General features: G+C 38.4%; 2 protein-coding genes and 1 pseudogene across 2 annotated transcripts in view; 2 read left to right on the plus strand and 1 right to left on the minus strand.

Annotated features, from left to right (window-relative positions):
• LOC143899394 (intraflagellar transport protein 80 homolog) overlaps positions 1 to 24,237 on the plus strand; it is a 279,705-nt gene that overhangs the window by 101,916 nt on the left and 153,552 nt on the right. Inside the window, exon 4 of the mRNA XM_077409653.1 lies at positions 11,301 to 11,425. Coding sequence (XP_077265779.1) covers positions 11,301 to 11,425 — 125 coding nt within the window. The remainder of the gene's footprint in view (positions 1 to 11,300; positions 11,426 to 24,237) is intronic.
• LOC143899425 (uncharacterized) lies at positions 14,075 to 16,131 on the minus strand. Its single transcript, XM_077409720.1, has one exon. The coding sequence runs from the start codon at positions 15,771 to 15,773 to the stop codon at positions 14,364 to 14,366; it is 1,410 nt and encodes a 469-aa protein (XP_077265846.1). The 5' UTR covers positions 15,774 to 16,131; the 3' UTR covers positions 14,075 to 14,363.
• On the plus strand, positions 19,296 to 20,927 carry LOC143899385 (uncharacterized; annotated as a pseudogene).

The following is a 24,237-nucleotide window of genomic DNA, read 5'->3' on the forward strand; positions in this document are numbered from 1 at the left end:
TCCTTCCTTTTCTTGTTTCTTGAGCTTTCCATTTCTTTGTTTTCTTTCTTTTTTTTATGCTGTATGAAAGTCATTTCTCTCCTCTAACCTTTCTGTACTCTCGTTCCATCTCCATTCTTTGTTGTCCTCCTATATCTTTTGGTAACCAATTGTGATTCTTTTTCCTTTCTTTCTCTTCTTCCTTGCTATCTTTCTTATCTCTGTTTGTATCTGTCTTTCCTCTTTGGTGAGATTATCATCCAGAAAACTTCCATATTTCATTCCTAGTTCCTTCTTTTTTTTCATAATGTCTCTTTTGGATTCCCAGTTTTTGCATCTCAGCAACCTCATTTTATTGTCTTCATATCCTATTTCTTGTATTTCTTTAATGATCCCTTTTGTTTTGTTTAATTCTTTCATCAGTTTTTTGAATTTCACTTTTTTTTTCTTGTCGTTTCCTACCTTTTCCTCTTTCACGATTATGTTGTTTCTCCTCCTTCTCTTTATCTCCATACTTCTTTCTATCTCCTTCATTTTCCTTATCAACTCCCTGCCTTCATTCTCTTCTGCGTTCTTCACTTCTATCTTCTCTATCTTTTCTTCTAGCTTTTTTACCCTTTCTTCTAGCTCTTCTCTCTGCTTTTTCCATATTTCCTCGCTTCTCTTCAATTCCTCCTTTAATCCCTTAATTTTGTTTATTATTTTCTCTTTATCTTTTTTTCTTTCCTTTTTTTGTTCCTCCATTTTCTTTAATATCTCCTTTAACAGATCTTCTGTCGCCATGTTTCCTTTATCCCCTTTTTTTTTTTTAATCTTAGCTGGCGGTGATCTGTTTGACCGATCCTAGGTTGTCCGTTCTTCCTCTTTGTTTGGCAAACTCCTCCGCCTTTGTAGGCCTGCCTCTTGCTTTCTTCTCCCCTTTGCCTTTTCTTCTCTTTCCTTTATCTCCCTGCTGTTCACTCTCTATTCCTATTTCCTTCTCTATTTCTATCCGCCGCTTTTACCTTTGCCTATCTTTTTTACTTGTTATTTATCCTATGGCTGAAAGCACTTTTAGTAGTTATCCCTTTTATATCCGAACTAACCTATGTTCGCTTGCGCGTCACTGCCTTCCGTTCTATCGTCCCTCTATATTACCTTACGTCTATGCCGTAACGGTCACCTCTCTTCCGTCACTTTCCTTACCTTTTCTTCTTTTTATTGTCTCCATCCCTTTTCAGCCTTAACACCTATTATATAAGATCATATATAGACAAAATTCATATATAATTGAATTATATATAATTATATATATTTATATATCTTTTTTTCCCGGGGCTTACAATTTAAAAACTTTTTTAAATGTTTTTAAAAATGTATGAAATATAGGGGAAGGTGCTGTACCTGGAACACTTTTAAATTTTTAATTTTTTTGAGTCAGTTTTAATTAAAAAATTTTGAAAAAAAATATATATTATTAAGGTACATATAGATACATATTTTAGTACTAAAAAAAACCCAAATTTTTAATACTATTTGGTAAGAGAATACAGCAATTTTTTATAATTGAAAATTTTGTTTCAAGGTACAGTAGTTTGATGTACCTTGGAACACTCGCTATTGTACCTTGAAACACCTATAAAAAATAATTTAAAAAAAATTTTTTTTTAAGAAATAATATTTTATTAAATTTAGTTACATCTTGATCAATTATTAAGCATAAAATGAAAATAAAATCTAACGAGATAAATCATTAACGTCATAAATAAAAACAATCGTTCATAAATTTTATAAGTAATCGATTAAAGGAAAAGAGGCAGTAAGAGCCGAGAGAGAAAAATATATATAACTTGCGCCCTATTTACCGCGCCGGCTCTTACTGCCTCTTTTCCTTTAATCGATTTAATCACGAGAGCCTTATAATTTTTAATTTTTATAAGTAATCTTGTGTGTTTTTCTAAACTGTTTTTATTTTTCTCTCTAATAAAATATTTTATTTATAAAATATTTTGTTGTATCAGATGTATTATCGGAGAGATGTAGAGAGAAAATGTAATGAGAGGTTAGCCGAAATAAGTACAGCAGCTCAGTTCAATTAACCGTACGCTCAGACTTTATTCACACGAGGTCTTTGTAATGGCGTTCCTGACGACACTGTTCGTTCGGCGGGAACGCTCGTGGTCGCGCGCATGCGACGCTCGCAACGCACCCGACTATAGCCGAACATTCTCGAGCGTCTCCGATCACAGCATCAAGGATGCTCGGCTTCCGACTAAAGGCCGATTCGCAGATGCGCGTCAATCTAACTATTTCGCCTTAACACTACCGCCGTTTAAGTGCATCCGCTAGAATTCACGCATACATAAATATTCACGAAGCATTACAAAACGCTCTCTCGGCAGTGCCTTAATAAACACATCTGCATATTGAACCTCTGTAGGTATACCTATACTTTACCGTAATTTCTTTTTCTTCAAAATTCTTTCGAATATAATGATATCTTATATCGATATGCTTTGTTCGCTTGTGGAACTCCGCATTCTTTACAAGCCGAATTGCGCTTTGGTTATCTACACATAACTCGGTCGCATTATTACATTCGAGCCCTAGACCTATTAATAATTTTCTCAGCCACGTGGCTTCTCTGGTCGCAGCACTCGCCGCAACGTACTCTGATTTAGTCGTGCTCAACGTTACGAGCTTCTGCCTCTGCAAAGACCACGAAACCGGACCATTTGCAAAATAGAACACATATCCCGTTGTTGAACGCTTTGTCTCCAAGTCACCTGCAAAGTCCGCATTGGAGTAGCCAATAAGAGTCGAACGCCTACCGCCGTTTTTGTACTCGATTCCGTACTCGATTGTTGCGTTCACATATGCGAGAACTCTTTTTACCGCACGCCAGTGTGACTCCCCAAGCAGCATATTGACGTCCGCCCGACGTTAAGATAAACACACTTAACGTTGGTATCCAACGTTTTCGCTACGTCGTTTCAACCCTCTTTTGCACTAATTTGGGGAATCAAATTTAGGTTGTACCAACGTTGGAATCCGACTTATATAAGTTAAATTAAGGTTACATTTTTTCCACCAGTTTTAACGTTGGTATGTAAACTTTGATTTTGTACACTCTGCTAAACCTGAGGTTATTTTTTCACAACGTACATTTTAGGTGTAGTTTTCGTGCTTCCATTCAAACCATATGACGGCATTGGTGTAATAAATGTATCATAATACGTACTTATCAATATGGCACAAATAAAATGGCTTTATAGGAAAAATATAGTTTGCGCAGTCTTTGATACTATTGTAATTTTGCCATAAATACACGAACCCAGCACTGAAATTGTATAACAAAACTCACTTTATTGATAAATGTGGTAATGATAAGTCGAAATTAGACGAATCCTTTCTAAAATATTCCAATTTATTAAATATTCTTAATTTTTAAATAAATATTATTAATTTTTTTTCATCAAAATTACTTTTAAGATAAATATGTTGTCAAAACCTTAACAACAGATGTTATATAAATGCTTTAAATTGTTAATAAAGTGCGTTAAAAAATATAAATCTAAATATACTGGAAAATGGCGGATTATTTGCCTTCCTCTTTGAGGAATGAAAATGGCGAAGTCAGCGTTCCACACTATATCAAACTTTACGTAGTAAAAGGTGCGATAAATTCTACTAAAATTTGTCTTCTCGTATAAAATAATTAACTTTTTCAGACTTTTCCAAACTAAGTAGTATACCACTGTAGGCAAAATTGTACCTATATTGACTAAAAGTCTTAACAAGGTCGCCAAACTGACTTAACATGTCAATAAAGTATCAATTAGTTAAAAATTCTATACTAGATTTGCGAATGAACCGTATATCTTAACCAAATCCGACCTATGCAATACCATCTATATGGTGATCTAGAGCATGGTTATGGCAGCCGTGCAGCCGAGCGAACGCGCTCTCGAGCTGTGAATCGCGCGGCGCGCGCGCGTTGTTTCCCGACGACGCGACGATAACCGCGTGAGATGAGATAGACCGGTTCGGCCGTGGATCGTCAACATTCGTCGCATAGTCCTCGTAGCTCACGCACGACGCCGCGAATTGCCGTCGACGATGCCCGCTTGATGCAGCAGTAATCTGCTGTACATTCATTTAGGCAGAATTTGTTACCATTTTTCGCGATTTCTTAACGTCAGTCAGAAATGACCACAGGCGACGTTTTACAACATTAGCGTTTTACAACGTTTGATAACAAAACGTTGGTTTACGTTGGGAATTACGTATTGAAGTCGCTCGAAAAGTGTAGTGCAGAGTATAACGTCAGGCGAACGTTAAATATCTTAACGTCGGGTAATAGGACTTAAACTGTTTCGAATTTGACGTTGGAAAAGTGATAAAAAAAGCACGTCGTAATTTTAACGTTTAGACAACGTCCAAAAAACGTTAGTAATTATAAGTTACATTTTATAACTTTCTTGAACTGCTTACAACGTTGTGATTAGTAGAAAAGTAGTCCTTAGTCGGAAAGTTAACCGAAAAATGCTGCTTGGGTCGTCGTGCTTGTTCGCGAATTTACTAATAACATTTACAGCAAAAGCTATATCAGGTCTCAAGACTATTGCCAAAAACATGAGCGATCCTACGGCCTCTCTATATGGAACGATTCCTTCGTTCCCCTCCTCTTTCTCCACCGGGAGCAATACTGCATGCGGATCCGCGGGCATCCCAATAGCTTTTGCCTCTTTCATTTCGAATCTATCAACAATCTTAGCCGCGTACGCCACTTGATGAATTACAAGAAATTTGCGCTTACGATCACGTTTTATTTGTAAGCCGACAAACACGGACGCGTCACCAACTGTGATTCGAAAGGATTGACTTAGCCTATCAATAATTGTCTCTAAGATTGTCTTGGTTTTGGCCACAACTAGGCCGTCATCCACAAAAAGCGCGAGATACACTTTTTCACCCGCGAACTGACCGACAAAGATACACTAATCGGCCTCGGTGGCCTCAAACTCGTATTTACTCAGAAAAGCCACGAACTTCTTGTTCCAGCATTGTGGAGCTTGTTTATGTCCGTATAGTGCTTTGTCGAGTTTGCACACCACACTTGTTGATGAATTTTTCTTCTCCTTGTCCCCGCTGATGATCAATCCCTCTGGGATTTCTATGTAAACGTCTTCGTCCAACACTCCGTACAGGAACGCCGTCTCCACGTCGAACTGCCGAAGCTCCAGGTCCTCTTCCGCTGCTAGCGCCAACAACACCCGCAGCAAATCGTAGCGCACAACCGGCGCAAACGTTTCTGAGTAGTCTATACCCTCACGTTGCATGAAGCCTCTTGCGCAGAGCCTTGCCTTGAATCTCATTGTATTTTTCTCAGGATACTTCTTTACCTTGAACACCCACTTTGAGTCGATGATCTTCTGACCTGCTGATCTTGGGACAATCGACCACGTATGATTGCGCTCGTGAGCGTGAAACTCCTCCTCGACAGCACGTGCCCACTGCGCGGCATCATTACCTCTGCTGCTCATGGCCTCATTAAATGAGCCTGGAGCCACATACTCAGCAATATCTACCTTGTATCGCCGCGGTGGTCGAATTGCAAAAAGATCCCTTAGATTCCTTGCATGTGACTCGTCCGTTGGCTGGCGCGGAGTGATATTCCCCACGACAGGAACCTCCTCGACGTCGTCTTCTTTGTCGTCCTCGCAACGTGCGCCCTCGTCGGCTTTTTCTTGATCCTGGATATCGCACTTCTTGAGTTTCACTGAAACCTTGTCGTCTGAGTCCGCAGTTGCCTCAGCTTTTCCTAGTTTTTCCTCAAAAATGACATCTCTCGAGACTCCGATTTTCCCTGCTCAAGATCCAAACAGTCGATAGTTTGTTGACTCACTTTTGTAGCCCACAAGTATTTTGGCCTTTGTGCGAGAATCGAACTTCCTCGCAAATTGCTTTGGTATGTGCACTAGCGCTCGCGTGCCGAAAACTTGCAGATGTCCCAACTCAGGCTTTTGTCCACTCCATAGCTCGAAAGGAGTTGCCTCCTTTCCAGAAGACACGGTTCGGTTCAACACGTACACCGCAGTATTCACTGCTTCAGCCCACAAATGTTTAGGCAGATCTTTACCATGCAGCATCGACCTCACGCTCTCGACAATGGTCCTGTTGTCTCTCTCCGTCTTTCCATTCTGCTGCGGTGTGTGTACGGAGCAGTATTTTCTTTCTTGATGCCATGTGCTGCCAAATACTCGTTCATCTTCTCGTTGCAAAACTCACGCCCATTATCAGAGCGAAGAACTTTCTTCGGCTTACCAAACTTGGTCCTGATGAGGACCTCGTATTGTTTGAATCTATCAAACACGTCAGATTTGTGCCGAATAAAGTACACGTGCCTGAATCCTGTGCAATCGTCCTTGAAAATCAAGAAATATCTTGCTCTACTTCTGTCGGCCCGCACACGTCCGTGTGCACTTTCTCGCTTGGTACTGTCGTTGCTTTGCTGACACTTTTCTTGAATGGTAAACGATGAGACTTGCCCTGTGCACACGCTTCGCAGAAAAAGTCGTCGGTCCCCTTGAGCGCAACGCCCTTCACCAACCCTTTTGAGACTAGTTCACGTATAGCACGTTTATCAATGTGACCGAGACGCTCGTGCCACACTTGCAAGTTCACAGCAGCTCCGCACCGACTGGTAGTTCGACTCTAAACAGCATTCTGTAAACACGATTACTCCGTTTAACACCAGTTGCAACGACTGTTCCACCACGCACCAGATTCACCGAATTTTGTTCGAACACGATTTTATAACCTCGTTCAACACACGTGCCAACCGAGAAAAGGTTTTTTCGTAGTTTTGGTACGTATGTACAGCACATTGTCAATACGCGACTTTTTCCACGTGCCATCAACATACTTCGTGATGGTAACACTGCCCGTACCGACAACTCTGCACTCTTCATTATCTCCGAGCACGACGGTGCCGCCTTGTGCGGCTGTGTACTGAGAAAACCACTCGCGTCGAAATATCATGTGCGCCGACGCTCCGCTGTCGGTGAGCCAGATTTCTTTCGTATCCGCACTCAAGATCTTTTTTATCAACTTGCACATCTTCTTCGAGCATTTTCCCGCCACCGGATTTTGCATATTCCCGCCGAAATCCCCGATAAAAGCACAATCGCATATGTCTTTGTTGTCACCTTCAATTTTTTCGCGCGACTTTTCGCATTCACGCGCGTAGTGCCCTTTTTCTTGACACTTGAAGCACGTAACATTCTTTTTCGATCTTTGTTTCTTTTTTCCAGACTTCTTTTCATCCGATTTCTTCGACTGACTTTCTTTTGACATAGTCAGGGCCGTTGCACCGTCCTCACTCTCTGAGTTCAGCCGCATTTCTTCCCCGATCAATCTCGAGATCAAATTCTCGAGAGTTTGTCGAGCCGGATCAACGCTATCCCACGCAGTTCGCAATGTCCCGTACTTGGACGTCAAACTCGCCAGCAGCTTCGCCGCAATTGCGTTGTTGGATATCTGTTCACCGACGTCAGTCAACGTAGCCGCCATATTTTGCACCGTTGCAATATGCTGCTCTATCAAATCACTGGGGGACATCCGGTACTCATGAAATTTTTGCAGAAGCACCATCTTATTTGCCTCCAATTTCTGCTCGTGAAGCAGGCACAATTTCGTCCACATTTCGTTCGCAATCACACACACCAGGAGAGGCTCCAATTTCCTCGGTTCCATCGCCGACGAGATGAGAAACATCGCTTTTGCGTTCTCACGCACCCACGCTTTGTATTCAGCCGACGCGGCCGCCGCCGGTCTCGCTCTCGTCCCGTCTACAATGTCCTGGATGCCATTTGCGAAAAATAATGACATCAACTGGAATTTCCATGCTTGGAAATTATTCCCGTCGAACTTTTTCACTCCACGAGCTGAGATGTCGTCACTCATCATGACTGATACAATTCGAGTATCGTTACCGCCAAAACGAAGCCACGTGGTTTACCCGTAATGGCCGCCTCGCGCACGCTTTTGCCCTCGTCACGAAAACCACCTCTCGCGTCCACACCTCTCTCAAAAACGCAGCTCAGGCTGGCCTGGGCCCATAACCTGTTGTATCAGATGTATTATCGGAGAGATGTAGAGAGGAAATGTAATGAGAGGTTAGCCGAAATAAGTACAGCAGCTCAGTTCAATTAACCGTACGCTCAGGCTTTATTCACACGAGGTCTTTGTAATGGCGTTCCTGACGACACTATTCGTTCGGCGGGAACGCTCGTGGTCGCGCGCATGCGACGCTCGCAGCGCACCCAACAGCCGAACATTCTCGAGCGTCTCCGATCACAGCATCGAGGATGCTCGGCTTCCGACTAAAGGCCGATTCGCAGATGCGCGTCAAACTAACTATTTCGCCTTAACATATTTATTAATAAAATAAAACAAAACAAATTTAACCAAAAACAAAAAATAAAAAAAAATTTAAAAACAAAAAAATTTTTAAACAAAAATTTATAATAAAAATTTAAAAAAATTTATAAACAAAAATTTATAAAAAAATTTAAAAACAAAAACTTATAATAAATAAATTTAAATAAAAAAATTAAAAACAAAACATAATTTAAATAAAAATTAGAAACAAAAAATTAAACAATAAAAAAATTGTAAAAAAAAAAAACTCCCGACTGTTGCCTAAATTAAATGCAGAAAATAAAAATTAAAAAAATTTAATAACTGCAATTTAAAAAAGGTAAAAACAAAATTTAAAATTGTTAAAAACAAAAACTTATATAAAAAAATTTAAAAACAATAACTTATACAAAAATTTAACCAAAAACAGGTTTAATTATTTGGTAATAAAAATGTATATATACATATATAATACACATATAATAATAAGTATAAAATACAAAATTAAAAAATTTTAAAAATTTAAAATAATATTAATTATAAAATATTTATATATTATATAAAAGGATAAAGAATTTTTACTTTATATACCCCAAGGGGCCTTAAAGGGCGTTTTGATGGGACGTACCCAACCCTAACCTCCAATTCATCCACTACCTTACTGTTTCCTCCTTTGGACCAACGGTTTAACGTCTCTTCCGAAAGACGGAGCCCAGTTTTTTCCGCATCTTGCACGGAGGGGCGCGGTTTTTCGGAAAAAAACTTTTCCATGTTACATGGCTCTAGTGGACTCGAACCTGGTTCCTCAGATTACGAGTCTAGCGCTCTACCACTAGACCACACCGCCGCCCTATTTATATATTATATATTTATATATTATATATTTATATAATAATTACCATATTATTAATACAATTGACACACTATTAGGAAATATTATCTAATAACAAATATGATTGAAAATATATACAAATACTTGATTACTTATTACAATTTATTCTTTTTATTATTATATTAGGCATTACAGATATAATTATTAATTGCATATTTTAAAAGAGCAGTCGGGAGACGCCACGCCAAATTTTATACTTAATATTTCAACATATATTTTTGCTTCTCTTTTTTTGTACGCAGTTAAACAATTTAAATACAGAATTTTCTTTGACATCTAAAACGTGATTGAGAAACACTTGGCGTGGCGTCTCCCGACTGCTCTTTTAAAATATGCAATTAATAATTATATCTGTAATGCCTAATATAATAATAAAAAGAATAAATTGTAATAAGTAATCAAGTATTTGTAAATATTTTCAATCATATTTGTTATTAGATAATATTTCCTAATAGTGTGTCAATTGTATTAATAATATGGTAATTATTATATAAATATATAATATATAAATATATAATATATAAATATTTTATAATTAATATTATTTTAAATTTTTAAAATTTTTTAATTTTGTATTTTATACTTATTATTATATGTGTATTATATATGTATATATACATTTTTATTACCAAATAATTAAACCTGTTTTTGGTTAAATTTTTGTATAAGTTATTGTTTTTAAATTTTTTTATATAAGTTCTTATTTTTAACAATTTTAAATATTGTTTTTACCTTTTTTAAATTGCAGTTATTAAATTTTTTTAATTTTTATTTTCTGCATTTAATTTAGGCAGCAGTCGGGAGTTTTTTTTTTTTTAAACAATTTTTTTATTGTTTAATTTTTTGTTTCTAATTTTTATTTAAATTATGTTTTGTTTTTAATTTTTTTATTTAAATTTATTTATTATAAGTTTTTGTTTTTAAATTTTGTTGTTTTTAAATTTTTTTTATTTTTTGTTTTTGGTTAAATTTGTTTTTGTATAATTTTTTGTTTTTAACGCTTAATTCTAATAAATTCTTTAGGCATCGTGTAACAAACAATAAAATTTTACATTAACAATACATTAAAAATATATTTTTGTACGTTGCTTCTCTCATTGTCAGTGAGATACTTTCGTCGTTTTAGTTTCTAAAATTGCATTTGCAGCAAATATTATAGAACTTCAGCATCCGGCCTTGGCTTTTTTATTCCACGTTTACTACGTGGCATGATAGCTATAATACAAATAGCTTTCAATTATTCTAACTCTCAGTAAAAATGGAAAAAATTTAGTTAAACAAATAATTAAAAGTTATATAAAAATAACAATCAGCTAGTGTACTTTTGAAATAGCGTTCCAAGGTACACATCAACCGTCATGTTCCAAGGTACATAGAAATCAATTTCTAATAAAAAATTAGTTAACATCTTATAGGTTATAAATAATTTACTACATTATTCTACATATTTGACACATTCTTACTAGTCTTGGCTGATCTATATCTTGATTATAAAAAATTACATAAATCACAGTACAAATCTCAATAAATTTACTTTACGCGTCATAAAATACAAAAAATCGATATAACTTACGTGTAAATAATCGCAATGACACAAAACCATAGATTTAAAGAGATCATCCAATAACTTAATAATTAATACTATAAACTATTACCAGATGCAAACACTATTCGATTATGACAGAGTGTTCCAACGTACAGCTGTACCCAAGGTACAGCACCTTTCCCTATAATTTAATTGTTTAGCTTTAAAAAATTATAATTTTATTAAAAGTTGGAAGCAATCAAGATGTTAAAGATAAACCTTTTTTAAATTAAAGTTAAAATGCAAATAAAGTTTATAAAAAAAAAACTGATTAAAATATAGTCAATTTAAAAAAAATAAAAATAAAATAAATAAATATATAATGATACACGTTGACTTAATGAGAAAGAGAAACAGGTATATTGTGAAGATAGGTTTGTTGTATGACTTTGTAATTGCAACCTTTCCCATAACTTATTAATCTTTCTCTCCATGTTTTAGTGGTCACATTCTATGGAAAAAGTAAATACTGGGAGTATTTACAGCATAGCTTGGTCTAGCGATAGTACGCAAGTAGCTATGGCATGCAGTAATGGAATACTTTTAACTGGACATGTCATAGATAGGTAAGTTTCAATGCAATTAACTACTCAGAAACATTATGCCAGTATTTAAGCATGGATACGGAAAATCTTAAATTGTCTATATTTTTCCTTAATTTTTTATTGTATTATTTTTTACTTTAAAAATTGAGAAATTATGTTATACTACCATTATTGTTAACATATTTTTACAACAAGTAAAAATTAACATAGAATAGATTAACAACTAAAAATTAACATAAATGTAATAGCGTGTATATGTGTTTGTATATACTTTACTTTGATTTTAAGTCCACATTTTCTCCAATATATTTTCTCCAATATATTTGATAATAATAAAACTGTCTCTGTGGATCAGTCTTAAGTAGTATGAGAGTATGACTGAAAACGATAACACTGTAAATCCAGATGTACTAGATCTGATAAAACACAATTAGGGCCTATACGAAAAATCAATTAGAAAGAGGTAAATTTTATGTATTCTTGCCCGCTGAATCCAAAACTATTGATAAAAGTTGGGGGTCGTTGCTTATTACAAAGTTATTAACAAAGAAAATATAATGAATAATAGTAAGTAATTCTATGATACCGTATATAGACAGTGGGTTCCGCCTCCCTGCGGGGGGCTCCACATCCAAAAAAACTAACCTAACCCAACCCAATTGTTGTGTGGGTCCCACACAGCACAACATGTTTCAGAAAGCTTTCCGAAAGATAACTTGGAAATTAATATTGAAATGTAAAATTGAAATCATTCAAAAATATTTCTGAAACGTTTCATCAAAATAATATATCATTAAAAACTTTCCAAAAGATAACTTGAAAATTAATATTGAATTGTAACATTGAAATCATTCAGAAGTATTTCTGAAACGTTTCATCGAAATCATTTATGACCCTTTTTACTGAAATATTTTTGAAATATTACGAAACATTTCAGAAAAGTATGCAACGACGCCGTTAGGCGGCGTATAATGGTAAGACTCACTCGCAAGTTCAGTTGGGATCTAATATAAGCAGGCCTCCGGCGAAGCAAAATCATGGCTATAATCAAGAATATGATTTCCCATACAGCACAGATTCTTGCAGAAAGCTTCCAGAAAGGTTTCAAAAACATTTCAACCACATTTCATGTGCAACATCTCTGAAAGAATTCTGCAATATGTCATATAAAATGTTGCGATAGAAATGTTTTTGAAACCTTTCACATAAAGATAATTTTTCGAAACTTTTAGTTAAGTTATCCCTAAATCCTTTCACATGAAATAATTTTACAATTCTTTCAGTTGAGTTGTTTCTGAAACCTTTCTCACGCAATAAATTTGAAAACTTTCAATTAAGTTATTTCTGAATCGTTTTATATGAAATGATTTTGTAAACCTTTCAGTTGAGCTGTTTCTAAAACCTTTCTCGCGCAATAAATTTGAAAACTTTCAATTAAGTTAATTCTGAATCGTTTCATATGAAATGATTTTGTAAACCTTTTAGTTGAGCTGTTTCTGAAACCTTTCTCACGCAATAAATTTGAAAACTTTCATTTAAGTTATTTCTGAATCGTTTCATATGAAATGATTTTGTAAATCTTTCAGTTGAACTGTTTCTGAAACCTTTCTCACACAATTTTGAAAACTTTTAATTAAGTTATTTTGGAAACATTTTATAAAATATAATTTTGCAAACCTTTCGCAGTTGAGTTTTTAATGAAACTTATACACATATGTATATAGTTTTATCAAACTCAAAGTTTTTGAATTCGCGGTCAAAGGAAAGCGCCCGTTTCTATGCGGCAGCATCCGTTATTTATAACAATTGCGAATCGTGAGAAGGAAGAATAGTAGACAGTTAGAGTTTCGAGGCAGGAGAAGAACTAAGGAGCGAGCAGTGTATATGAGAGCGAAAGAAACGTGTTCTTCAAATTTTGTTACGCAGTAAGTTATTATTCAGTATTTGATTGTTATTGTAGATTATCCTAAAGCTTCTTATGGCCAATTTCTTCACCGTCGGATAACTCTATCCTTCGGTTAACCTCACTCTTCATATTTTTCTAAGGGGGCAGTTAGAAAGAGATGAATATAGTGAGGTTAACCGGAAGGATAACGGTGAATCCAACGGTGAAGAAATTGGCCCTTTGTCCTGGTTGCACCAACGTCACATAACTTTATAACCTTATTGTTAGTTTAACTCGCTCTTTGTTTTCTGAGGGAAGCAGTTAAGCGGGGAGCACAGACTTGTGCATAACAAATAATGCATAAGCATAAGAAAATTGATTGATCCATATACATGTGCATAAAGAAATTATAGACTAATCCATTCTTATGCTTATGCATTATGCGTTATACAAAAGTCTGTGTTCCCTACTTTAGAAAGAGATAGAGAGTGAGTTAAGCTAAGGTTAAAGTTCTGCGACGTGAGAGCAACCGAACCTTATAAATTTATAAACATTTGTGTATATATATTTATAATATATTTGTATGTGTTGCTAGATAAGTACGACCTGAAGTGTGAAGAGCATTAATTAACATACAGCTGCATTTCAACGTACACGGAGAAAGCCATCATTTAACGCTTGAAATTGGCATTTTATTGAAAAAAGGTATTTTGTATCTATCTCGGTTTTTACATACAAATATTAAATGTAGGTAGGTTATATGATTGATCAATTGGTACACGTACTTAGATATATTTATTGGCTCCCCTCAGGGTTGCAAGGCGTTTTGTAGGGACGTTCCCAACCCTTTACAATCACTTAACCTACCTTAGCCTATTTTACAATTAACCTTACATACTAATCGCCCTACCTATCTTTACACACACACACACGCTCGCAAGTTCCCTATCTCTGTGGACTTCCGTTTCCGTTTACAATCTCCTCATTTCTCCTCTTTCTCTCATTCACTCCTCCCCTCCCCTACCTCCCAATCCCCTCCATCACCCTCTCCCTCCCTTACTCTCTCTAATTTCCTTAGCCATCTCTCCCCCTCCCCTTCTTCCCCCAACACCTCCCCCACCGCTTCCTGCCATGATCTCCCTCCCCCCCAATCTGCACAATCTTCCCACACGTGTTCCCACGTCTCCTCCCCCCTCCACACACCCTGCACACTCTTCTCTCCTCTGTCATCCAATGTTTCACCCCCCTCATACCACCTCCCAGCCTGTATCTAGCCACCCTCTGCCATCTATTTTCTCCCCAGTTCTTTTTTAAGTACTCCGGTATCCCCTCCCCTTTTATCATGCCATACCACTTGTTAAATTTTGCCTCCCCTATCTCCTTCCACCTCTCTTCTCTTTGTATTCTCTTTTCTCTCTCAAGCACGTCCTCCCCCCTCCACCTCCCCTCCTCCCTCAGCTCCTCCACTTCCTCTATCTTCCATCCCCTGCTCTCCACCGCTTCTTTTCTCTCCTCCTCCCATCCCCCCCTGCTCACCCCTCTTTTCGCCCTCCTCTTTACCTCCTCCCAGCATTCCCTTGCCAACTCCCCTCCCTTTCCCTCCTCCAATTTTTTCTCATACCCCCATGCTCTCATAACCGCCCTTCCTCTTAGTTTTTCCCTTTGTAACTCCTCCCTAATCATATATCCCGGTATACATCTTTCCACTCCCAACACCCACCTTAAATATCTTTCCTGTAATCTCTTTATTTCCCCTCTTTCCCTCCACCCCCATATTTCCACTCCGTAACTTATCACCGTCCAAATCAACTTATCAAACAACCATATTCTCCTACCCCAATCCCCCCCAAACCTCCTCTTTCCGATCCCCCATACTTGTCCCAGCAACGCCGCCCCTCTCCTCGTCCTCTCTTTTACATGTTCATCCTGCCTCCCATTACATTTTACTACATATCCCAAGTAGCAGAATTTTCTCACCTCCTCTATTATCCTACCCTTCCACCTCCAACTCACCTTTTTCCATCTTCCTCCCCCTTTTCTGCATCTCATTATCTTCGTTTTTTCACTGTTCAATACCAATCCCTTTCTGTCCAAATACCCCTCCAGTTTTCCTATCATTCCTTTCATATCTTCCTCATTCTCCGCCAACATCGCTATATCGTCTGCATAAGCCAGTGTATATATCTTTCTCCCTCCCAGCTTTATTCCACCCCAGCCCCCTTTTTTCAGTTCATCGTCAATGTCCGCCAGCAGCAAGGTGAACAGAATCGGACTTAACGGACACCCTTGTCTGACTCCCCTTCCTGTCCAAAATCTCTCTCCCATCTCCTCCCCCACCCTTACTCTGCATATCGTCTCCCCCAGCAGTTCTTTACACCTCTCCACCAAGCCCTCTCTTACTCCCCTTTTTCTCATGGCTTCCACTAGAATCCTCCTGTCCACCGAGTCAAAAGCTGCTTTTAAGTCCACGAACATCACCACCATCTTCCCTTTCTTTCCATTTACTTGCCTGTTTATCAGGTGATTCAATACGTAAATGTTGTCCGTGGTCCCAACCCCTCTTCTAAACCCTGTCTGACTCGGTGGCAGCAAGCCCTTCTCTTCAACCTCTTTCCTCAACCTTTCCGCCAGTACGGCAGCATACACTTTGTATGCCGTTTGTGCTAACGTCACCCCTCTGTAGTCCCCCACTCTTTCCCCCTCCCCCTTTTTTTCCTATAGGCACTATAATTCCCTCCTTCCAATCTTCTGGCCATCCCTCTCCTTTCCACACTCTATTACACACTTCCCATAGCCATTCTTTCACAACCTCCCCTCCAAACTTCCAAACCTCATTCGGAATTCCATCACTTCCAACGCTTTTCTCTCTCTAAGCTTCCTCACTACCTCCCACACCTCTTCTCTCCTTATCTCCTCTTCCTCCTCCCTCCTCTCCCCTCCTCTCCTTGTTCCCATCACCACCCTCCCATTCACTCCTCCCAACAACTCTTTAAAGTACCCATCCCATTCCTGCATACTAATTCCCTCATTCACCCTCCTTCTCCTCTTTCTCTCCCTGTTTACCACCTTCCATACCTGCCCCTCCGTCCTGACCTCCTTTACTTCCTCTTCCCATTTCTCCACTTCTCTTTTTTTCTTCCTTTCACATAGCTTCTTGTATCGCTGTTTTTCTTCCCTGTAACTGTCCCCCTCTCCTCCTTCCCTTCTCCATTTCCTTAACATGTTGCCAACTCTCTTTTTTCCCTCCCTACATTCCTCATCCCACCAGCCCCTTCCTCCGCTTTTTTTGCACCTTCCATTCACTTCCTTTAATACCTCCCTTATCCTCCCCTTCAACCTCTGCCACTCTTCCTCCACTCCCCCTCCTCGAGCTTGCCTGTCCCCCATTAACTCTCTAAATTTATTCCTGCCCTCTTCTGACCAGTCCCCTCTCTTACTTCCGCTCCTTCCCCCCTGCCCCTTATCTATACTTTCCTCCCACCCTTCCACCCACGCTGTCACTGGCTGATGGTCTGAATCGACCTTCTCTTCTACCACCACCCGTTCTACCCTTTCCCTTGTCCTCCTGTCCCCTAACACGTAGTCAATCACCGACTCCCCTCTTCCCCCTGTATACGTCCATTCTCCTTCTTCATCACCTCTTATTCCTCCGTTAAAAATCGCCCACCCACGTTCCCCCAGGAATCTACACAGCTTTTTTCCTTCCCCATTTACTTTGCCATCCTTCGATCTCCTCTCTCCTTCCCCCATCTCTTCTTCTCCCTCTTCCACGAACCCTCCTTCCTTACCGGTCCTTGCGTTAAAATCCCCTCCTATCAGCACTCTCACTCCCCTCTCAATTTCCTCCACCCATTCTTTCAGGTCTTCCAACTTCCGGTCCATATCCTTATTTATATATACTCCCACTACCCTCCACCACTCTTTTCCAAGTTTCACTTTTATCGATACTATCCCTTCCTTATCTTTTTTCGTCTTCTCTCTTTCCATTTTGATCCCTGTCCTCACCCCTACTATCATTCCTCCTATCGCCCTTCCCTTCCGGCTCTTCCTCCCTGCTCTCTGCACTTCCCATACGTAGCCTCTTGGCATTTTTTCCTTTATCCTTTCCCACCCCTTACCGTCCACCCACGTTTCGCATAACACCATTACGTCCCAATCCTCCAGCCTTTTCCAAAACTCTTTATCTTTATTTGTTAGCCCCGCCACATTCCAAAAGGCCACCTTATAAATACTACTTCCCCCCCCCTCTCTCTCTTCTCCTCTCTCCCTCCTCCCCCTCTTCTTCTCCCACTCTTCCACCCAGCTCCTCTCTCTTATCCTTCTCCATTTCTGCTCCTCTTTCTTCCCCCCTACCCGTTCCCTCTCCCTCCTCTATTCCCCCTGCCTTTGGTCTTCCCTCTCTTTCATTTTCTTTTCCTTTCCCTTGCCCTTCCTCCCAGCACCTCTCTCTGCCATTCCTAAGCACACCTCTAACCTCATCCCACACCCACCATTCCCCCTCTATCCATACTCTTCCCATCCCTATCCGTACCTTTTTACCCTCTCCTCTTGCCTTCCATGCCACTTGGTTTATCTTCCATTTTATCCTTCTTTCCTCCCATGTCAAGTCTTCGTCTATCCACGTATTTTCGCCTCTCAGTTTCCACTTATTTCTCATTATTTTCGCCTTCTCTTCTTCACTTCCCACTTCACCACTGCCATACCCCCTTCTCTCTTCTCCCCGCCTCTATTTTTCTAATCTCCTCTATCTTCACCTCCACGCCTAACTTTTTCATCACCTCCGCCACTCCCCCCTTTATTCCTCCCGCATCTTCCTTCACCTCCTTTTATCAGAATGTTTCTTCTCCTTTCTCCCCTCTCCTTTACTTCGTACCTCCTTTCCAGCCTTTCCACCCTCTCCTTCCAATCAGTCTCTCCCCTCCCCTCCTCCCTCGGCCCTCCTCCGCTTTCCTCTCTACCTCTTCTTCCCCCAAGACCTCCTCCCTTTACCTCCATCTGCATCCCCTCCAGCTTTCGTTCCATGTCCTCTATTCTTTTCTGGAGCTCTCCTTTCTCCCTTCTCCACATCTCCTCTCTCTCTTTCAATTCGCTTTTTATCTTCTTTACTTCTTCCATCATTGCCTCCTTTTGCTCCTTCGCCACCTCTCTAATCTCCTCTCTCACTCCTCTTAACCCCTCCCTCATCTCCTCCCTTATTCCTCTCAGCAACCCCTTCACATCCATATCCTCCCCCCCTGCCACCCTTGGTGGCGTTCTCACCGTTTTGTTGCTTCTCTTCGAGAAGTCTTCGTCCTCTTCCCCCCCCGCGCCCTCTTCCTTTTCTATTTTATCCCTCTTCCTCTTGAACATCTCCTCTATACTTCCTTTTCTCTTGGAAAGCTCATCTATATTCCCCGTACTTCCGCGTCTCTCTTTCCCCAACCTATCCGCAAAATGCGCCATCTATCCTCTACTCTACGGCCGTACTACTTCCCGGCGTTATCCCGAAGTCCCCAGAATTCCCTAGCCTTTCACTCTCGCGCTCTCTATCCTTCCCCTTCTACGCTCGTCTCTCTAACCTCAACCTTCCCAATTCTCCTTCGCCTCCACGGACTCTCCTCCCTTATCCTCCGCGCTGCCTCCACTCTCCTACCTTCCCTTTCCCTCACCGAGCTCACCTCTCACTCTCCACGCTCTCTCACTCGCTCTATCTCTCACACTCGCACTTCGCTTTTCGCTCGCACAAATCGCCAACTCACACCTAACCAACCGGAAACGGAAGTCCTGGTACACGTACTTAGATATCTCCGTTTTTGATAGTACATTATTTTATATAATAATAGTAAAAAATGGATAGAAAACGTAAAAATTATTCTTCCATTTCTAAACGGCATTTCCGAAGAATAATTGCTCATAATACTGCTTCAGATTTATTAAATTTTACTAACAATGAACATTCTGAAATTGACGATGAATTACAACTTGATAATATTGAAGACGATGAATTACAGCTTGATAATATTGAAAATGTAGAGCCAATAGAAAATGAATTTGCCAATAGAAACGATGAACTTGTAAACGACTTAATTAGAAGGAACACAGTTGATGATATTGAATTGAATAAGAAAAAAGAAAAAGATAATAATGATAGTAGCGACAGTAGTGATATTGATCCAAGTTTAAGTGAATTAACTGAGGAACCAGTAGTACAGCGTATGAGAGATTTTGAATCTGACAATGAAATTGATAATGAAGAAAGTGATCAATTTATTAAGGACATAACTTCTTGTGCAATTATGTTCAACATTTGCCACGTTGCTCTCGCGGCACTTTTGTTTATATTACGAAAATATACGCAATATTTATTTCCGAAAGATCCTCGAACATTGCTTAAAACGCCAAGGCATACTGAAGTCGTTGAAATGGGTTCGGGACAATATTGTCATTTCGGCTTACAAAATGCATTAAAAAAAATGTTAGATGAATATATTAAGGTTTTAGGCTGAATGACTGAATGACTGTTAGTCTGGATATATTTATAAACATTGACGGTTTGCCAATTTCAAAATCAAGCAATTCTGCTTTATGGCCAATTTTATGTTCAGACACCGTTCTAAAATCAGTCTTTATTGTTGGAGCATACTACGGTCAAACAAAACCTCAGTATAACAATGATTTTTTACGACATTTTGTTGACGAAGCAATTTCTTTAAGCAATACTGGACTTTATTATAATGGAATTAAAGTAAAAATTAATTTTCATGGCTTTTATTTTATCAATAAAAAATCATAACTATTACAGGCGAGTACTTAGATGGACGGTTATGTTTTTCAGCGACAAAAATTGTTGATGCTTTAAGGACTAATGAAGATTTTGCTAATAATAAATACAATGATTTCCAAACTGGTGAAACAATTTTAAAGCAGATTCCCAATTTCAGATTAATTTCTGGTGTACTACTTGATTCTATGCACTTGATATTTTTAAGAGTAGTGAAAAAATTGATATTGCTTTGGGTTAAAGGTCCGCGTACTGTACAATTAAGTCAACAGTTGATAAATCAGATTTCAGGGGCTTTATTAAATTTACAAAATAGTGTGCCAAATGATTTTGTTCGACGCCCACGATCGCTAAAAGACGTAAAATTATGGAAAGCAACGGAATTTCGCCAATTTCTTCTGTACACTGGTCCAGTTGTGTTAAAAGGCATATTAAGAAAAGATATGTATATCAATTTTATAACATTACATATTGCCGTAACAATCCTTGCTAGTCCTGTTCTTTCAAAAGATAATAATAATATTATATGGGCTCAAATGTTAATGGAGTATTTTTTAAAATGTTTTAAAAAAATTTACGGAGCTAAATTTATGTCTCATAATTTGCATAATTTGTTACATATTTGTTCAGATATGCGGAAGTATGGATGGACCCATCGATGAGTTTAATGCTTTTAGATTTGAAAATTACATGTTAAACATAAAGAAAATGCTTCGAAAAAATGAGAAACCTCTTCTACAATTGTCAAGAAGATATTCTGAACTTAAAAACTGTAATATTCCTATTAAGAAACGGAAAAACAATAATGAAATTTATTTTGAAAAAGCCCACTCAAACGGACCTCTAATTGATGGTTATAATTTTTCTTGTCAGTATAAAATATTACGCACTAAAACATATACGATCTATTCCAATAGCGCTAGTAATAATTGTATTTTATTTGAAAATGGGACTGTAGTGTCAGTTTTGAATTTAGTTAAACGTGACGATAATACTAAATTTATAATCGATAGAAAGCATAAAGTAGTAAAAAATTTGTATTTTGATCCTGTTTATCCTTGTGCATCAGAACAATTGGGTGTGCAAGTTATGCGCGAAGACACTGCTGTATGCCTTTGGCCATGTGAAAATATTCGAAATAAAATGTGGAAAATGCCGTATAATCAAAATCAGTTTGTTGTTTTCCCAGTGATACATACTTAGAAATGACCAATAATGCGATTTTTAAAATAGGATATTAAGAGATTTTTCAATAATATAAAATAAATAACTTATTATATATTATAAGATATTTGTGTGTGTGAATAAATATGTATTTTTCTTTTTGATGATAAGTATATATATGTAGGGATAAAAGCCATAGTAGTGTAAATCAAAGTTTTAAAAATATTGACTCGTGTGCATAGATGCAATTATATATTGTATATAGATTGCATCTACGTACACGAGTCAATATTTTACAAATTTTGACTTACACCGCTATGGCTTTTATCCCTCCATATATATATCGAAGTTAGGTTGAACCTGTAATATACTGTGTCTTGCCTTTTACATGTATATTTAGACACAGATATATAATTGCTATATATTTGTATTCTTACGTTCACAGTGTCAAGACTAGTATTATATTAATATTATTATTATTTTATTAATATTTGATTATTTTAAATACGTGTATTTTTATATAAAAATAGTTGCATTTAAAGTATATTTGTATGCGTGGTGTGTTGTGACTTTATATAGGCAGACCCCAAGATAGATACTTCACTATACTTTTTATATTGTAGAGTACAATAAGTAAGAAGCGATGAGTCGATTTTCCATCGTCGAATTTGAGGATGGACTGCAGTTAGTGCCTAGCAATTGGTTAAGAGGAACATCGGAATGCTTTTGGCCAACGCACGAGAACATAAAAAGACTTCATAAAAATATTGCTGAATGCAAGGAACCAGATGATGAAAATTGGGAAATCGTAAAAGTTGTTCGCATTTTTGGAAGGGCAAGTAAGTAAATAAATGACTGCTTCAAATGTATATTGGTTAACCATAACAAAAATAAATTTTTCTGTAATATATTTATCAAATATAATCACTGCATTGTATACATATAAGTAACTAATAAATGCAAATATAATTAATACATATATAATGTGTATATAAAGTAGTATATAAAACGTGTATATATATATATATATATATATATGTAGGTCTGGAAGTATGTTCCGGGACTTTTATTTTTGATATCGGTATATTCCGGGACATTTGGCAGTTTCCAGGACTGTCCTGGAAAAAATTGATGTCCTACGGCATTTTTCGGGACAGTTTTTTGAATCTGATTACATATATATGCGTTATATTCCAGGACTGTACATTTCAAAAAACGTAAACAGTCCCGGAACATACCTCTGGACCTACATATATATATATATTTTTTTTATACTGTAATAAATTTTTACAATACATTATTCTTGTGTATCCATGAATTGTGTGAATCATTAAATCCTAACCACTTTACATAAACCTCATCCCCTTTTTTGCGCAAAACTTTTTCAACGAGATACACGTCAGGATTAGCAACGCGATGTAACTCGTATTCGTAGAAGCCGCCGGCGACGGGTTTTTTGCAGGAATCTTCCAACAGATACGTCACAGGATTAGTTTTCTGCACTTAGACGATTCTAAACACTTCCGTGGTCCAATTTGGCGTGTATCCTTTTTCGAAGATTGTCTTGAATTTACTCACGCGTACCGAATCACCCACTTTGAATCGCGCGGGAGCAGCGATCTTTACGTGGCTGTACATCGTTGTTTGGAGCTTGTCGGCGATCGCGGGGGTAACATCGATGGGTCGCATGCCGATAGTTCGATGCTTTCGCGCGTTGTAATCCGATACGAGACCTAGCAGCGAGTCGATCCATTTGTAATTTCCATTGCGCGTAAACATTTTCCACATGTCGTTCTTGAGCGTGCGATTGAATCGTTCGACGACCGATGCCTTCATTACGGAATATGTCGAATAGTGATTGATATTATGTTTTTTCAAGAGTTTCTGCACGTTTGTGTTGTAAAATACTTTCCCCTTATCAGTCTGCAGATTTTTCAGACATCTTCCACCGTCTCGAATTATTTTTGCAATCGCCGTGGTAATTTCGGGTCCGCTCTTGGTCTTGAGCGGTACGGCCCATGCGTGCTTGCTCAGCACGTCGATAACGGTGAGTATGTAGTGGTAGCCTCTGTTAAATCGCGTGTATGGTTGCATCTCGACCACATCCACCTGCCACAGGTCATCGTATCCGCGTACTATGACGCGTCTTCGAGAAAAAATTCTTCTCGCAGGAGCGTGTAATTCTTCCACCAGCCGCCGTTTCTCAGCTGATTGCTTCTTACCAGCCATGACGATGACGCGCAACTGACGCAGATATCAGATGTACATTCTTATCTATTCGCGATGATTCGCAATTACATCTTGAATCATCTTTTGAAGTTCGTTTATGGTAATTTGCATATTATTCTGGAATACAGCCATCTTTCTCTCGATTTCATCTTGTCGATCTTTCAAAATTTGCACGCTCTGCTGCACGTAGCATTTGTTGGCTACATCGCCATCATCTACGGGCGGCGCTATCCGTCGAATCTTGCGCGATTTCGCGTCAAAGTCGGTGGCGACCATGCAAAAAGCGTTATCGCGCACGTAATTTCTGATTAATTCTCTCCATTGACAGTACGGTTCCGCACCACCTCTTCCGAGCAATATACCAAACTTGTTGATCGGCATTTCGATGTTGATTGAATGACTCGCTGTCGCGCCACTTAATTTATAATAAATCCAGCCTCGCAAAGTTTCTCGATAATCTACAGGATTTCGTTATCATGACCGGTGTGACCCGCTAGGCGCGAAGCTTCCAGCAATCGAAGATAATCTACAAGCTCGTTGGGATCGTCCCAATGAACATAGTCGATCTTGTTGTCGTTTAATGTCATGGCACGTGGTATACCTTTTTCAGCTTTTTTATCTGAAATCAGCGGTCCGATTATATGTGTGTACTTGTATCCCCCGTTGCCCTTTATTTGAGCGTGAGCATCATAATTGCGTTTATGAACACTCGTCATCAACAGAATGCTCTTGTACGTTTTGCATATCGTCCTCCCTGTAGATATCGTCATCGGGATATTTCTTAAAGATTAATTC

This window comes from Temnothorax americanus, unplaced genomic scaffold (genome assembly GCF_048541705.1).
Source record: "Temnothorax americanus isolate GAGA-0224 unplaced genomic scaffold, ASM4854170v1 Scaffold27, whole genome shotgun sequence".
Classification (NCBI taxonomy): domain Eukaryota; kingdom Metazoa; phylum Arthropoda; class Insecta; order Hymenoptera; family Formicidae; genus Temnothorax; species Temnothorax americanus.